We start from the raw sequence: 17,088 nt of genomic DNA, 5'->3' as shown, positions 1-17,088 counted from the left end.
AATGCCTCGATTGATGAAATGCTTAATATAGATTTTATCAAACACACAGTATAATTATATTGAACATCTCACGGTCCAATCCGCTTATGTACAATGCACATGCTTTTACATCAATTTATATATGACAGTCTTTAAGATGTAATAATACGCACTAATGAAAGCAAATTTGCTATTAGACGACTCTGACGCTATCAGATCTAAAGTATTGACGAAGTCATTTTTACAGAGGGATAACAGTTACCAGCCATATCCGTTGGAACATGTTAGGCACATGGGTTATCAACTTTGTTACGCTGTTAAGTTTTTACATGATAACAAGCTCACGCACACGGATCTTAAACCGGAGAACATTTTATTCGTGGATTCAGATTACGATAGCACATATAACAACAAAAAGGTGTGCTATTGTTAATATTTTCTATTATCGATTTATCGAGCCTCGATTTGGCATGTAGGATAAGCTTCCATTCTAAAGTGTTTCAAAAAAAGGTTTTTCTTTTTAAGCGAAGGGACATGAGACGCGTGAAGCGAACCGACATCAAACTTATCGACTTTGGTAGCGCTACTTTCGATCACGAACATCATAGTACAATCGTCAGCACAAGACACTATAGAGCACCCGAAGTGATTTTAGGTGAGTGCCTCCTTTAAACTATTCTTTTAGTTGCACATACCTTTGTGTCACTATATTATCGTTATATTTACATTTTTCTATATGTAGAATTGGGCTGGTCTCAACCTTGCGATGTTTGGTCCATCGGTTGCATTTTGTTCGAGTTATACTTGGGCATCACGTTATTCCAAACGCATGATAATCGCGAGCACCTGGCGATGATGGAACGCATACTTGGCACGATACCACATCGCATGGCTCGCAAAACTAAGACCAAGTACTTCTACCATGGCAAACTGGATTGGGACGACAAGAGTTCGGCCGGTAGATACGTACGAGATAATTGCAAGCCGTTACATGTTAGTATCTTGATTTGACTTCAATAAAGTTCCTATATCAAATTACGAATTGAAACAAAGATTCAAATAGCGAGAATAGAGAGAGCGAGTAAAAATTTAAAATTATAATAATTTATTTAATTAATGACAAAATAATTTTTGATATATAATAATGTAATTGTTGGTTATCCTTAAAATAATATATATTTTTGTGTCTGTGTATAGCGTTATATGCTGTCTGATGATGAAGATCATCGTCAGCTGTTCGATCTGATTCAACGAATGTTGGAGTACGAGCCCTCGCAACGTATTACTCTGAAGGATGCGTTGACTCATTCGTTCTTCGATGCTTTACCAGCATCCCAGAGATTGCCTGACCCGCGAGCAGCTGGTGATTCTCAACAATCTCACGAACGATCACATTCACTCTCTCGATGAAGCTAGGAAAGGGACCGATCTCCGTGCTGGACAGACACTCCACTTTCAACGACACTACTGCCCTATGTCTTCGTTCTAATATCATTAATTTTTATGGAAACATGTCTTTCGTAACTACGAGATCCTATGATGTGACGATGCGAACGTTGATTTTGAAAAATAGTGCGTGTATGTGTGTATAAATACTGATCATTGGAATTTTTCATTTCATCTACACTCTGCACTGATTTAATTTGGAACTATATATAGGAACTACACGTAGGGAAAACAGTAGTGCGGTGATGCTGTGGAACTTGGACTAATTCGATTATATATAACGATGAGCGATCAGATTACTACCCGTTGCCCGATAACCTCTCGGGTGGTCCGCGTTTGTTTTTATCGAAATTGTCGATCATGAGACAGCGACGAGGTCCCTATTACTGGTACGCAAAGGCCAGTGTGTCTGCTCAGTGTAGCGTAACAGAGTCCCATAATTGTAAACAATTTTTTAAATGCTCTTCTGTACATTTTTTGTCCCTTAAATTTATTACAATGTTATTATACGATATAAATGAATTTGAAATAAAGATCATTTTCGGGGTCAACAGTTCATAATCTGTTTTGAATTGATGACCACGAATGTGTTCTGACAGTAAGTATCGGACTAGTGAAAAAATAAAATGAATAATAGTTTTACTCGTACACGTCAATCAATAGAGTTGACAGAAATTGAGAGAAAGTGATCGAACGCGAGCGAGAGAGGAAGTGTGTGAATAACAATCACCACAATTCATCGTTGTGAATTATATACATCTTGAAATGTAAGAATACATAATTGTCTTAGAAAATATTCTCTCAAACTATTCTTTCATTCATTTCTGATAAGTCTATCATACAAAATGACGTAAAGTGAATAAGCATAGCATAAAGCCGCTCGACTAATGAATCTTATTTAATGAATATCTTCTAACTCTTGTGTGAATCAATATGGTGTCTTTATGCTGGATGCTTATTGGTCCAGTGGCATTATGCTATGCTTGTATAGCTTATGTCATTTTGTGTGTGATGGGCTATACATTGAATTCGGGAAAAGAATTTGCAAAATTTTTCGCGATGTACGTACCGACTTAGCATCGCCTTGTAAATTCTTGGCCTAATTAAATAATATTTTTTGTCGATCCTGTATTCTCTATTATTGTCTTATAAAGATTTAATTTAAATTGATGACGTATATTGAATATTGCGAAAAATGATCGAACATGAAGAAACAATCTCTACTTTTTTGTCACAGACTTTTCATTTGCACAACTGTATCACCCGTATAAGTTTGTTTGACCTTAGTTATACTAAGTTTACGAAATGAACAATATTATAGCTACTGCTCGTCAAACGCGATCGGGGATGTCTAGGATGTTCTGCAGAAAACAAAAACGATATTTCTAGTAGCAATAAATACATTTCTTTCAAACTAGCGTCGATATTTATTTAACCAGCAAATCAATTCTTACATCGAACTTCTATACTTTATTTGCAAAAATGTCTTCATATTAAACACAAATTCATTCCTGCGAATTTTAATAACTAAATATTGCATATTAATCACGTTTGCACATACGATGCTAGAAATAAAATAAGCCCGATCAACAGGTTTTATAAAAGAGGAAGATTCATTTTCCGAAGAATTCCCTCAAACATTATGTATATTATTCTTTCATGAATTCGAAATAATCGTGTATAAAATTAAAGACGTCAAATTAATGGAAGTATTACAATGTTGGCCATGAATAAATTGGAGGTACTGCCGATTTATAGCTTGGATCGTATAATTGTGCCTTGACAAAACTCTCGTAATCTGAAGGCTCGGGATAGACAGTTGCTAGACCTGCATATAAAAAAAAATGTATGAATAATTTATATTATGTAGCAGAATGTGTACAAGACGCTTTTCGTCTTTTCTACACATTTGCAATAATATTTATAGTATCTATACTCACATTTTTCGTAGGCATATTTCATGATTGCACATGCTATACTCAGCGAACATTTCTGTATATCGGCCAATGGTGGATAAAGATTGCCGCTGTCCAAATCGGCTTGCGTTACCAAGTCGGAGAGAGCCGTCGCGGCAATAAGGAAAGTCTCCTCGGGAATGGTGCGCATACCAGCGCATATTGCGGCCAGCGCGATTCCAGGGAATATGTAACTATTATTACCCTGGCCAGGATAGTAAGTTTTATTGTTATACGTGACTGGTGGGAAAGGCGAGCCGCTTGCGAATATGCATCTTCCCTGTGCAATTCAAACAATGGTTGATTAAAATTATTCAGAAAACGTCAGCAAAATTTCATATTAAAAATTTATTTTTCAATGAATGTAAAAAATTGTTCAAATCGACTTCTTACCTCTGTAGCAATATATGCTTCTTCCGCGGTGCACTCCGCCTTGCTCGTTGGATTGCTCAGAGCGAAAATAACGGGTCTCTCATTGTTACGCGCCATTTCTCTCAATATTTCTGTCGTGAAAGCACCCCTGATAGCAGCTGCGCCAATAATAACTGAAGGTTTGGCGGTCTTAACAACATCTAACAGAGTATCGATTGGTTTATCCTCACGAGCAAAGTGCAATTTATGCTCCGTCAGTCCACCCTTTGGACGATCTTTTACTATCAATCCTTTAGAATCCACCATCCAGATTTTGCTCTTAGCTTCTTCTTTAGTTATTCCTTCTTTTAGCATTGTCATTACGCACAATGCCGCGATACCTAATGACGCCTACGAGTGATTCATAATTTATGAAGGCATATTCTATTCTTCGAATATATAATCTATAACGCGACTAAAACACGATTGTGTTTTTGTCGACAGTTAACATATTCCCTAGTAAAAATTTTTCTCAGAATTTTTCAAAATTTCTAAAGAATTTGTCAGAATTTCTAAAGAATTTTATAACTTTAGAAAATTTCTCAGATTTTGTAAATACAAATTCGAACACTTCAAAGTTGTTCGTACATGTAAAATCTGAAATATTCTAAGATTTCTTGTTTTTTTTTCTTAAATTTTTTCAGGTTTCATAAGATTTCATCAGAAATTACAAAATGAAATTACAGAAATCTTAGAATATTTCAGAATTTATGTGAAGAATTCTAAGAAAAGATGTAAACTTTCTCAATTTCTTTTAAGTGTTCCCCAATTCGTATAAAAATTCTGAAAAAATTTTTCACTAGGATTAACTAATATTTTGCTAGCAACCTCTCCGGCACCCTGAAACACGATCGTGTTCTCTGAGAGCTTTGTCTGTGTAACACGAAGTGATGCCAGTAACCCGGCAACGGCAACGGAGGCGGTGCCCTGAATATCATCGTTAAAGGTGCAGTAGTCACTGCGATATTTTTGAAGCAATCTGAATGCATTGAAATTCCCAAAGTCTTCGAATTGGATTAACGTATTTGGACCATATCGCTTCACGACAGCCTTCATAAACTCATCCACGAACTCGTCGTACTCTTGCCCGGTGACACGTTTGTGTCTGTGACCGATATACAGGGGATCATCCAACAAAGACTGTAAAAAGAATATAAAATTCAAACACATATATAGATTTAAAATTAAAGAAGAAATCAACGCGAAATATTTATGAAGAAATATATTACTTTTTTTATATTTCATAGTATAACGAGAGAACCAGTGAAGATGTTTACCGTAAATGTAATGTATTTTCGCATACCTGGGTATTAGTGCCGACGTCCAAAGTGATAGGCAAACACTGATGGGGTTTGATACCAGCTAATGCGGTGTACAATGACAATTTACCTACGGGAATGCCCATGCCGTGAGCACCTAGGTCACCCAATCCCAATATTCTCTCGCCGTCCGTGACAACGATTGCTCGTACGTCGTGTTCGGGCCAGTTTTTCAAGACGTCGTAGACGTGGCCTTTATCGTGGATGCTTATAAAGAGGCCACGTGGTCTACGGTAAACCAAACCGAATTTCTGACATGCCAAACCCACGGTCGGTGTATACACCAACGGCATTATTTTACCTACATCTTCTGCCAACAAACGGTAGAAGAGTTTCTCGTTTCTGTCCTAAGAAATAAGACCCTGTGTGAGAATCAACGCATATGAGAGGAGCAAGCCTGATCAAGCGGGAACGGGGAGACTACTAATATAGCGTCTCAGATCAAGCAACGGCGATAACTGCTGTGTTCATGTACCAGTAGGCCTATGAGATATATGTATTTTGAGAGATCATCCGTGTAGCGTTCCAGATTAAGACGACAAAGCTCTAACTGTTCTTCTTGGGTTTTTACGGCTGCCGGCAGAAGACCATGTATACCCAGTATCTGCCTTTCCTCAATACTAAACGCCAAACCCTGAAACGTGATAATAATACATATCATTATATAAATACAGTAATTAAAATGAAATTAAAATCCACTGAACACCTCTGTTTCTCTTAAAAATCGAATATAGAAAAAATGCAGTAAATTTATAACCCTATTTTATTTATCAAAATGTGTTTCAATTCAATTGTCTTCATCATTCGGATTATTTATATGGAAAACATCGAACGTTGCACATATGTCGCTATCGTTCCTTTTCTTGCGATATTGCAACAGCAAAAAATTAATCGATGAGTCAGAATCAGAGCACCAGATTAGACTCTGACCTTCAATCAAAAGGAATGATACTGTAACTGTTAACAGTGTTAACAGTTAGTGACAGTTAGTGACTAAGTCACTAGTGTGGGTGAAAGGTGATCAGCTGATCGTCATCCCACTTCGATTTTTACAAATGCTAATGTTGCACAAACGTTACATCTAGTGATCGTGATTCAGATACATTATGTATATATATATGTATATATTATACATATATGTATATCAGAATTTACCCTCAAGACTCATTTTCCATGATCCATATTCACTCTCAAAGATGACATATAATATAATAATGCCCGGCGACACAATTGTAACATAAAATTCTATAAATTTAGAATATCTTCAAATTCTATAAATTTAAATATCTTCAAAATGGTGTGTTACGGTAAAAGCCAATGAAATTTTTTCTAGTTATTATTGATATTAACTTTTGTATTACATGTATATTATAAACTTGTTTTATATTTCATCAAACGCGAAAACCTCCTTAATATCGACAAACAAGATTAGTTGCAAAACTAACCACCGACGCCGACGTAATAAATTATAAGGTGGAAATGGTGGAATCGAACGATAATGTATTATAGATACCTCTATAATTAATGAAACGTCAACGTTGAAAGAGCAGTATAATTTATAACACAACTTATTATCTCATCGACTTATCTCGACTGTGGTTAATGAACTGCATTACTTTGTGATGGTTTCATTTACCGGAAAAGTGTAGTAGCGAATTCTTGAGCATTACACCCATAAAGGGATAAACAAGACTAGTCAGATCTGATTAATGATCAAACTGTCTTTTTTGTAATATTTCTCCAAATCGCTTTATATTCTTTCATCCCCTTTCATATATGTTTGGAAGTGCTATTAATTAATAATAAACGATATTCGATTTCTCTTTCATTCATGTCTTTTTTAAGAAATCCAAAATTGATGTTTCCTTAGCGAAAATTTGAGTACTAAAAATTAAAATACAATCAGATTTACTGATACATTCTGTATATATAAAATTCTTATTAAAAATATTGTAAATCTTTTTATATAAAGTATACATATAAAATAAACCGCATACCATGCCATATTTTTGCATACCGGAAATTTTTCTCGTTGAAAACAGATACGTTACTATTGTGCAACCAATGTTTCCGTATGCTGGTTTCCGATAACAATGTATTATCATATCGTGTTGTCGTTATATGTAAATTTTTGTGATAATGTATCTATCGTAAGAATTATGTTACGCTTATATAAAATGACTCTTAACAATAAGATATAGACGCAGTTTTACACGAAAACATTTAATAACATTTAATAATTTATCGAAATACATAAGATGATATGACGTTTCTTTAATCGTATTGCTTGATCAATATCTGTCGTAAAATTTGCTATAATTCTATTAACTTTTAAAAGGTTTTTTCAAATTAAACGTTGATCACGTTGGTCACACCAGAGCAAATTGTAATTGAATTTAATTCAATAGAAAGGTCAGCGCTCGTGAAGAGTACTTTTCCATTAAGCGCACTCGTCCCTGACTTTTGATGGACATCCTAAAACGATGGCTAACTCCATAGAAAGTTTTTATCTGACATTGAGTAGAACTTTTTAATGAGTATTCTGTTTAAACAAGATTCTTCACTACACTGTTTCTAGTGATCTTTTATTATTTTCAATTAGACATGAAAAAGAAATAAAATGTTAGTAAATTTAACTTAATTTAGAATATAAATCTATTAATATAAAATTGCTATTTATAATTTAAAAGACTTTTCAAATTTTATAATGAGTAAGTAATTAACATAATTCAAGGAGATCAATAATTCCTCCTTTTTAAAAAAGCGAACTTTTCATTATTTAAAAAATATAAAATATTTATAATAAATATATTTTTATGAATATTAAAATTTCTTCAACTTACATAAAGCATTTAAAATTTTAATCTTATTTAATATTACAGAATACGCAGTTTTGTTCGTTTATGTAGAATAGAATATAATTTTTGCAGTATATATAGTATACATATATATATTAGTTTATATGAATAAATTGATAATACTGATAAGATTTTCTGTGGAAGTTTTTCCTAAAATTTTATAATTGCAAAATAAAGATAATTACTTGTTTTCAAATCACACTCTCATATTTGTATATATTAATTATATAAAATTTTTTCTCCTATTTTTTTTTTCTATATTCATAGTGCTTAACTTACGATAAAATCATATTACTTGTAATTCTCTGTTCTTTTTATTGCAATAATATTATTAATAAAATACAAATATATTTTTTATCAATATGATATATTATTAATATTAATTAAAGCACATTTAATGCAAGAGTCTCTATATTCAGCAACCTCGAAAGCATTTTTAATCGTATTTTCTTAGATATGAAATTAGTAGAAGATAAGGAGAAGAGAAACTGAATTCGTTAAAATTAATCGAGATTATAACTATTGAAATTAAAGCTTCCATTTCATCTCAATGAACAATAAGTGTGAATTTCGTAAAATATTTTATATATATAAATATATTTTTCGAGAATTAAGCAACCAAAAGGGAAAGTTAAGATGAAAATCTGATTATCGCGGTAAAAAAGAAAGTTGAAATTTGAGCGAGACATGCAAAAGAGAAAGTCCAAGCTTTTAGTCCAAACATGAGATCGCAAAATGAAGCGCAAACATGAACGAGTACCCTTCCATCCACAGCGAGCAGAGCTTCAGGGATGCGCGTAGTCCGATTCTGATCCGGAACAAGATTCCACCAATCGGTCTCCATTTTATCTCGGCGCACTCCGAATTTTTCCCTCGGAATTTTCGTATCCCATGACAAACAACCGACCGTGGAAACGGTTGCTGGGGTTCTTGACTCCCGTGGCGGCGACCCTTTGGCTCATGCATGGATCGATAGGCAGCCCTATTCTTGAATTCTTGAATATAAAGTGACTCCATGACCTACCGCAAGTATTACGTATACCCATTGCTTAACAAAACGAGACTGGTCATCGTAAAACGTTTGCAAGTAATTTCACAGATACAGCTCTAAAAACGTTTTACAGAAATAAAAAGGGTATAAGTTTTATTTTTTTTAAATTTTTTAGAGCTTATTTTCTTCAATGGAAAGATTTTATTTACCGCAACCAACAGAATCCTGTTCCTTATTATGAATAATATAAAATTGCTATTTTACGATTAAAAAAATTTTTCAAAATTTTTAACGAATAAACGTAATCCAAGAAGATCAATAATTCCTCCTTTTCAAAAAGTGGACTTTTCATTTAAAATATATATAATCATTTATGATAAATACATTTTGCAAAAAATGTCAAAGTAAGTTTTTACGACCCGAAAGACATGATTAAAAACGCATTCGAAGTTGCTGAATAGAAATTTTTCTGAATAGAAGATGGATACAATTTCCTTGCATTAAGGTAAATTCAAAAGGAAAAACTTGATTTGTGCTGAAAAGAACCGAAAAAAGATTCCAATTTCTTTATCTCTCAAAATAATCTGATCTACAATACGATTTCAATAAAGATCTTAACTTCAAAAAAATTCGAAAAAAAGGTAAAACTTCAGGGCCGTCTCAATCTGTGAATGGGAACTTAGCTATATCGAATTTCAGGATTGCGCAAGCGTGGAGGGCTTATTACCGTGAAGAGTTTCGCGAAGTCATCCTGCAATTCTACATTCTGCTGTCGAGTTGCAATTCGATTTGCCGTACGCAATTGTTGCACGCAGCAAAGTTTCGGATTTCGCTTTGCGAAACATTCGTGAATTCTTGTTCGGTATGAATCATCAGATCATCACAATTAGCGAATCGTAATTAACAGTTATAATTTCGTAATAAATCGTACTAATATTTATTTGAATATTTAAGCTGACCATCTTATATAAATTAGTTCAAAATTAGCTTCATTGACTAACATATAAATAATAACAATAAACTCTTTTTCTATTTTTACAGAGTGACGAAAAGATTTCAGGCATCACACGATTGAACGTTTCCCTGAACCAGATATTCATGCATCTGGTGAAAGCGGTTTTTTTTTCAGAAACTTTATGCTCCGGTAATTTTACTTCAGAGCCACGTGTAATTTCTATCTTACGTGCTATCTTACGGAAAGTTCTACAAGTGACTACGATGTATACTTCGCTGCTCAACATGGAAATCTGTGTTGTCAATACAAATAATAAAACTATCGGAAGGATGTTCTAAAAATAGACGTCTTTTATCAAATTCGCTCGTTATTTTCCTCAATGATGTTTCGTCATCGTTTCTTTCGTCTAATTGCTTTTCGCGCTGAGTCAAGCCTAAGTTATGCAGATAACGTCAACGCGTACTCAAGTCTATCATGAGTGGAGATTATCTTCCGCACGATCGCGACTATCGTTATTAGCAAGTACAACGCATTTTGTTATGTGATACACACACCCTACCTTGTTCAAGTGCGGATCTCTAATGTGATCGAGGCCACGCAGAAGGCCGGCGCAGACCGCGTCGCCGTTTCCTCGTTGGCCCAGCTGATCGCGTTCCAAGCTCGACATGGTTGACGTTTTATTCTTGCTACAGTCGGGCTGGTTACTGCTCTGGGTCCTGCGAACGAATGCCACTTGTCTGAGCAGTTTGCGCGCAAACGCATAGTAAGGTGGTAGGACAGGGAACGCGATAGCGAAGTGACGTGACATGACGTGAGCGTCGGCAAACTCACAAAGGGGTAGAATAATGATTTGAGCATCAAATGAACACCGCCGTGCCTACTGAAGGCAGCGACCTTCAATCCTTTAACCTTCATAAATTTTTCACTCACTGTACATTAGGCTTGTTCTTTTTGGCTGAACTTTTGCACCCGTTCATCTTCCTTCCTTTTCTTTCTAGGAGGAAAGAAGAGGACGAAAAATGAACCGATGCAAAAGTTCAGCAAAAAAACTGGCCTATTATTGTTACATAAACAATAAAAACATTGATTATTTTTAATTTTGTCTAATATTAAGAAATGCATGCCTTTTCTTACAAAACATGTCTTCCTATAAATCTTAATAAAATAAAGAAAACGAAATGACAAATACTAATCCATTTTATAAATATAATAAAAATTTTATGTATCAATTTATATAAATATATAATTAGATATAATTATATTGTAATCATAATTATATATATATATATACGAATTTAATTTATTATTTATTTTCCTTGTTTCGGCAGTAGAAGTATATTCTTATCAGTGCTTTATATCTTATAATCATGTGACATATAATACAAAATTACATTTTATAAACGCGATTAATAAATATAAATATTGAATTTTTAAATAAAATTTCTGTAAAATTTTTGTCTGTATTGTACATACGAGATCGGTTCACCTTGGAGGTGCATATATAATACGCACCTGCGAATAGGCATGGTTTAGCGCACGCGCACTTATCACGCAATCATACGTTATATGGATAACAAATGTTTGATTCATCGTGAGAAAAACATAAAAAATATTTGCAGACGTCAATATTAGAAGTTTAGAAGACAATTATTATTGACGGGAACAAAGTTCGACGGAATTGACGTTTTCGTACTCTCTTTCGCCTTGACTAGATCAAAGTTTAAAGTATACATTTAATCGCCGTGACTGAGCATTAGTTTTCCATTACAAATTAGTTATCGAGATAATACAATAACGATATGGACGCATAATTATCATGATTGCTACGAAAGAAAATAATTAAAAAATTATACTAATGAAAAATTAGAGAAAGGACAGAAGAACTTTTTCTTCACATGCAACAAAAATTAATTTAATTGTGGGATATTCATTACTACTGGACGTTATGATAGATAATAATTTTTTCAAACCGTTAAATATCATCGTAATTTGTTCAATTTATGTAATAAGAAAAAACATTGCGGTCTTTCCTGACATAAAGTAAAAACGAAACTCAGCGAAACGGAGATGACGCAAGGATTCTTGCGTGTTAAGTAAATTCAACAGAATTCGACGCGACTCGTCGATTTTACCTGCTCTTGGACAGGTGATGCTGATGGCAAATTTCATGTTCAAGATCAGAAATAGCGTAACGCAAGCCGCTCGATTGACGGAGAAAACTCGTCAAGTGACAGCCGAGCGGTATCAGGAACTGCCTCGTAGACATGTTTTATATAGACTAAACTGGACTAATCGTTTCGTGACGCGACTGTCTTATCAGTCTAAATGTATTGGCGGGGAAAGATGCATCTTGCGCATATGTATGTGTGCAAATCGCGTATTCGCTGGAATTTACTTCCCCCCGGAATTAGATCGTGAAAATATAAAAGAACTACAAATTTCTGTACTGCACAAATTGCTTATCCTTGCACATAATTATTAGCGTGGGTAAAAAGTGATGTAATATTGATGAGACGAGATAACGATGCTAATTGTCGCGGTAGCCTTTACTCTTTCAACCGACAGTCTGATATGATCACACGATTCACGCGATATCTTTAACCAATGTGAAATTCAGATATTATCTGCGACGTTATGTGCGAGTGTTAAATTATAATGAGATATGTCAAATATTGTGATGAGAAAAAATTAAAAAATGGAATATTTTTTTTATTAATATGAGACAATAAAAGTTAATTCTTAAGTAACATAAATATAATTTCCGATACAAGTATAATTTTTTCTAAAGATATCCTTGATGATGCAATCCTTTGAGTCATTCAGAAACTAATTAGTAATAAGATTGATTAGGATCTGAGATATTTAGAAAAAAACAAATATTTGTTTAGAAATAAATTATACAGGATGTTTTATTTTAAACGTAATGGATCGAATATCTCGGAAAATATAGAAAAATGTTTCAGATGAAATGAGTTATACGGTCTGAAGGGACGCAAATATTGATGAAATTAATTTTTGAAAGAATCAATTTTTTAAGATCACACACACACATATAGAGATTTTCATTATTTTTAAAAAATAAGTTTATATGCGGAATAATTAGAGAAATCATATTATGTAAAAAAATCATTCTATTCCATTTAAAAAAAATGGCGGAAATCTCCATGACTTTGAAAAATTGATTTTTTAAAAAATTATTATCAATATTTGTGTCCCTTCAAATCGTATAACTTTCATCTGAAATATTTTTTCGCATCTTTTATATTTTCCGAGATATTCAGCCTATTATGTTTGAAATAAAATGCCCTGAATATATTTATAAATTAAGACTTAACTCAATAACAATTAAAATGTTAATTACGTACTGTTACAACATTTCGCACCAAAGTACTTTTAGAAGCTATCTTTTTCTCTACTAATTCACTTATTTTAAAATCCTATTAATCATCAAAAGAGAATAAGTTTGCTGCAATTAGGATAAGTACAAAAACAAAGGCACTTACATCCTGCCGTTTCGTTGCACATTATTGTCTTTGGAGTTTCCGTTGCCCATCGTGACGAATCGACCGAGACACTTAAGCGATTAGCTGGGGATTCGCTAGTTGAGGTCTGTCTGGATCTCGTATCAATATTGCAAACAATTCATAACTCTCGCGTTAACATGGGAGTGGAAGAATACCGTGTTTTGCTGCAGTTGTGTCAAATCGACCCGATAAGAGAGGCAAGATTTTTCTAGAGAAGAAATGCGCGCGAACCGCCCAGCTTCTCGCACGCCGGTGAAATCGGCTGCTTCGATCACGAACAGATCACGAGCGTGACTAGCGGATCGCCGTCGGATCGTCAAGGAGAACGTGGTGTTCACTCGTCGTGTCGTAGCCTTCGTTCTAGTTATCTAGATTCTCCCGTCTTTCAGAGAGAAAATCGGGCGAAAAAAGCGTATTTTCGGAGGGGGAACTGACACTTCCTCTTATCTGATATTATAATTGAACAATTCTTTTTTAACATTTAATGCCGCGATTTAATTAAACTAACGTCATCCACGGCGGTGTTTTTTGTAGTGCGTATAATCGATTGGGATCTTTTCTTGCTGTATAACTCCTCTTTTTTACTCAACACAAAAATTAATTGCATACTTACGTGCGTGCAAAACTTTGTGTGTCGTGCGCAGAGAGGGATGACTTCACGCGACTAAAAAAGATTTTTTTTGTAAAAGAATCTTAATTGCGCGCTACATCGATTGTGTGTCTTTACCTGAGAAGACAGTTCCTAGCTCGAGTCTTCCAGAATGCGAGCAAACTTTTTCTGACAGCCATTCGTCGACGATAGCGGCGTGTCTCTCAGTTCTCTATCCTGAACATCGTTATCTAATCGATAACGTTTTACAACAGTTATATAGCTTGGTATATCATAATATAAGAAAACAGGTATAAATCGTAGCAGAAAAAGGAAGTAATATTTTAATTATTTTGCATGCCACGTGGCTGGTAATACAAGTCTTTTTGAATAGCAAAGCAAATGTTATGAAAGACATGAATAAAACATTTATCTAAAAATACTTAAATAGACATTGCGTTAAATTGTTCTGACAGACTTTTATGCATGTCGTAAATTATTTTGCAATTTGAAAAACTCGAAAAAGACGCATCGGATTGCTCGGATGCTGTATGAGTTTTTATCATCTGCTATCAAAATCAATATTAAATACATGTAAATAATAATTATTATATAAATTCTTATAGTGAAAGAAAAATATCTTTGTTGCGAGAATTTTCTCCAGCTGTTCTATAAATTGTTTTAGCAAAGTGAACGCATGGTGAAAGTCACAGTACATTACGATAACATAATAGATCCTGGAAAGGAGAGAGCGAAACAATCGTGTTTACGATTGGATGGTTCCTGTCTTTGCGTACAAATTTAAATGTATAATTTTATTTTGCATAAATTTTAAAAAATATGACAGATGTTAATATGATCTTACAAGTGCAAATATCCTCGCGATATAACATAATATTGTATTTATATATATATATATCTTTAAACATCTTTCAATTTTTTATGTTGAAAGAAAAAATATAACAATGCAACTATAAAGAATAAATACCGCGTATTATATAGCAGAGAAAAGCCGTCCTCTGAAAGTGGGTGGCTCGCAATTTTTGAATGGTCCCTGTCTATTAGCGCCTCTATGTGTACAAAACGTGGACGTGAACTATGTATTCATATTCACAGAGTATCTCTGATCAATAGATAACACAACTAACACGCATTGCCCATTTCGAAATCTGGGGGTCGATTGTGTATCTCGAAATGAGATAAAAATTACAAAAGTGAACAAATTCACTAGAAAAATTCACTTTATATTTATTCATTTACACTGCTTTCCTTTTAGGAGACACAGTCGACACAAGTGTCGTTCTATCTTTGTCACTCTCTGAATGTCAAGAAAGACAGAGCGATGCTTGTGTCGACTTGGGTCGATTTGTGTTATCAAATGGAAAGTGTATTAGTCAATAATTAGTGAATTTGCTCACTTTTGTAATTTTCACCTCATTTCAAGATACACAATCGACTCTTTAAGAGAAGTCACGTCGACCTTTTTTTATTACCATCGAAATCACCCGTACACTACCGCCAACTACATTCATTTTCAGTCTGGGAACTACGTGACTACGTATATTTTCTGACACTATCGATAAAATCGTATCGTCGACAGTAGATGTGGTTCGTGTCTGTACTAAATCCTCAGGATAGAACAGGATAGCGTGCTGGCCGGCATGGCCTCTCTCAAGTTTCTTTCTATTTCTACATACTAATAATGTAGATTAATTTTAGGTTAATTTTAATCTTGGTTTAACTTACTTCTTATCTTTTTCTAGTTCTAAGAATTAAAAAATCATAAAGAATAAATTAAACCGAGATTAAGTTAATCTACATTGGTAGAAATGGATATAAGTCCATGATCTTACTCTTCTCTTTTGGTTCTGTTCTGTACTTCTACACAATCTGCAAGCGTCGATAATACATAAATGCTATCACACGTGTGTTACAGGGTTACTTTATCACGAATGGTTTAGTGTTTATACACACACAAAGATACATGATTTTTTTGAAAATTATTCTTTGAAAGGCTGCGAATAATATAATATATAATGGCTCAAATAGGGAACGTGGTAAGTGAATATTGTCTACATGCAGAAATTTAACCTAGATTATAATTTTATAACCTAACTGAATTTTGTCTATGATATAATGCAAGTAATTATAAAAATTATTGAATAACTGGCAATTATTTAAATTGACCGTCTTGATTAAGATTTGTTTTCCCATTTAATAAATAATTATTAATCATATTTGTTTATTAGATAATTCCTCTTGTTTCATTTCTATTTTACTATGTGTGATATTTACAAATTAATTCTTGAAAAGCATTTATTTATGTAAGTAATGATATATATTGTATATTTAAGACTGCAGATCAGCTAATGGCTGGTACCAGTGTATTGTCATGACCTGCTGAAGAATTTGAAAATGATGTGAGTAAAATCGCATGTAAATTAATGAACGAATAATATTTACTATTGCATGTTGCAAGAAAATTTTAAATCAATTTTGCTTAAAGAAACGTTTTCTTTTTTTTTCTATTTTAGCCATCTCTGGAAGCGATGTGGGCAATCAAAGCCATGGAACATGCAGAGGTTTATTTTAATGTAAGTTACACAATATTACACACATGTGTATATGTAGGAATTATTAAATAATATAAATTATAGAGATATTATGCTCCAGATTTTATGCTCGGTTGATCCGAAGTTTTTGAAACTCACACCTCACGATGAGCAAATCTATAAGACTTTCAAAGATACGTTTCCTAATATGAATGTGGATAAAGTGGATGAAGACGAGTTGAAATCTTCAGAGGGGAAGATAAAGTGGAGGTTCTTTTGTGAACAATTTAAGGACGTTGTGGAGGACTATAGTTTTGGTACATTATTGAGAGCAGATTGCACTGGAGATTATTCAGAGCAGAACAGCATACTAACAACCAGGATACAATTTTATGCTATAGAGCTCGCAAGGAATAGAGAAGGCTTCAATGATGGTGTACGAGAAAAGTACAAATCAAATAGAACTATAAAAAAATAGGTTTGATATTACAATTAGTTACATTAACACT

General features: G+C 33.7%; 3 protein-coding genes across 8 annotated transcripts in view; 2 read left to right on the top strand and 1 right to left on the bottom strand.

Moving 5' to 3' along the window:
* Positions 1 to 1,565, top strand: part of Doa (CDC like kinase darkener of apricot) — a 30,083-nt gene extending 28,518 nt beyond the window's left edge. For 2 of the 4 annotated variants that reach the window (XM_018462581.1, XM_018462580.1), the window contains 4 exons: positions 227 to 397; positions 505 to 634; positions 722 to 972; positions 1,177 to 1,389. In XM_018462581.1, coding sequence (XP_018318083.1) covers positions 227 to 397; positions 505 to 634; positions 722 to 972; positions 1,177 to 1,389 — 765 coding nt within the window. Of the gene's footprint in view, positions 1 to 226; positions 398 to 489; positions 635 to 721; positions 973 to 1,176 lie in introns of all 4 variants that reach the window. The other 2 variants (XM_018462579.1, XM_018462582.1) reach the window with 2 other exon arrangements.
* A 1,328-nt stretch (positions 1,566 to 2,893) lies between these two features.
* Positions 2,894 to 14,278, bottom strand: Men (Malic enzyme). Of its 3 annotated transcripts, XM_018462584.1 has the most exons (9): positions 14,166 to 14,278; positions 14,052 to 14,102; positions 10,474 to 10,630; positions 5,586 to 5,744; positions 5,095 to 5,457; positions 4,620 to 4,931; positions 3,774 to 4,142; positions 3,366 to 3,660; positions 2,895 to 3,253 (listed from the first exon to the last, which is right to left on the bottom strand). In XM_018462584.1, exons 1-9 carry the CDS (start codon positions 14,225 to 14,227, stop codon positions 3,138 to 3,140), a joined length of 1,884 nt encoding a protein of 627 aa, XP_018318086.1. In that variant the 5' UTR covers positions 14,228 to 14,278; the 3' UTR covers positions 2,895 to 3,137. The 3 variants fall into 3 exon arrangements, with proteins under 3 accessions (XP_018318085.1, XP_018318086.1, XP_018318087.1); XM_018462583.1 differs by lacking the exons at positions 14,052 to 14,102; positions 14,166 to 14,278 and adding an exon at positions 12,047 to 12,217 and having other exon boundaries at positions 2,894 to 3,253; XM_018462585.1 differs by lacking the exons at positions 14,052 to 14,102; positions 14,166 to 14,278 and adding an exon at positions 13,418 to 13,808 and having other exon boundaries at positions 2,898 to 3,253.
* Positions 14,279 to 15,911: 1,633 nt separating this feature from the next.
* Positions 15,912 to 17,088, top strand: LOC108731990 (protein PBDC1). Its single transcript, XM_018462570.1, is given in 4 exon segments — positions 15,912 to 16,084; positions 16,382 to 16,447; positions 16,562 to 16,621; positions 16,701 to 17,088. Coding segments are annotated over 4 exon segments (504 nt in total). The 5' UTR covers positions 15,912 to 16,063; the 3' UTR covers positions 17,058 to 17,088.

Source organism: Mycetomoellerius zeteki, unplaced genomic scaffold (assembly GCF_001594055.1).
Source record: "Mycetomoellerius zeteki isolate Tzet28-1 unplaced genomic scaffold, Tzet1.0 scaffold145, whole genome shotgun sequence".
Lineage (NCBI taxonomy): Eukaryota > Metazoa > Arthropoda > Insecta > Hymenoptera > Formicidae > Mycetomoellerius > Mycetomoellerius zeteki.
This window is presented reverse-complemented; position numbering and strand designations above follow the sequence as displayed.

What these genes read in the sequence shown, in the direction of transcription:
- Men (XM_018462583.1), bottom strand. Translation starts at nt 12,180, where the DNA reads ATGTCTACGAGGCAGTTCCTGATACCGCTCGGCTGTCACTTGACGAGT. An exon ending in ACGTCGGCACTAATACCCAG is followed by an intron (nt 4,932 to 5,094) that starts GTATGCGAAAAT and finishes TTCTTTTTACAG; the next exon opens with TCTTTGTTGGATGATCCCCT. An exon ending in GAAATATGCCTACGAAAAAT is followed by an intron (nt 3,254 to 3,365) that starts GTGAGTATAGAT and finishes TTTTATATGCAG; the next exon opens with GTCTAGCAACTGTCTATCCC.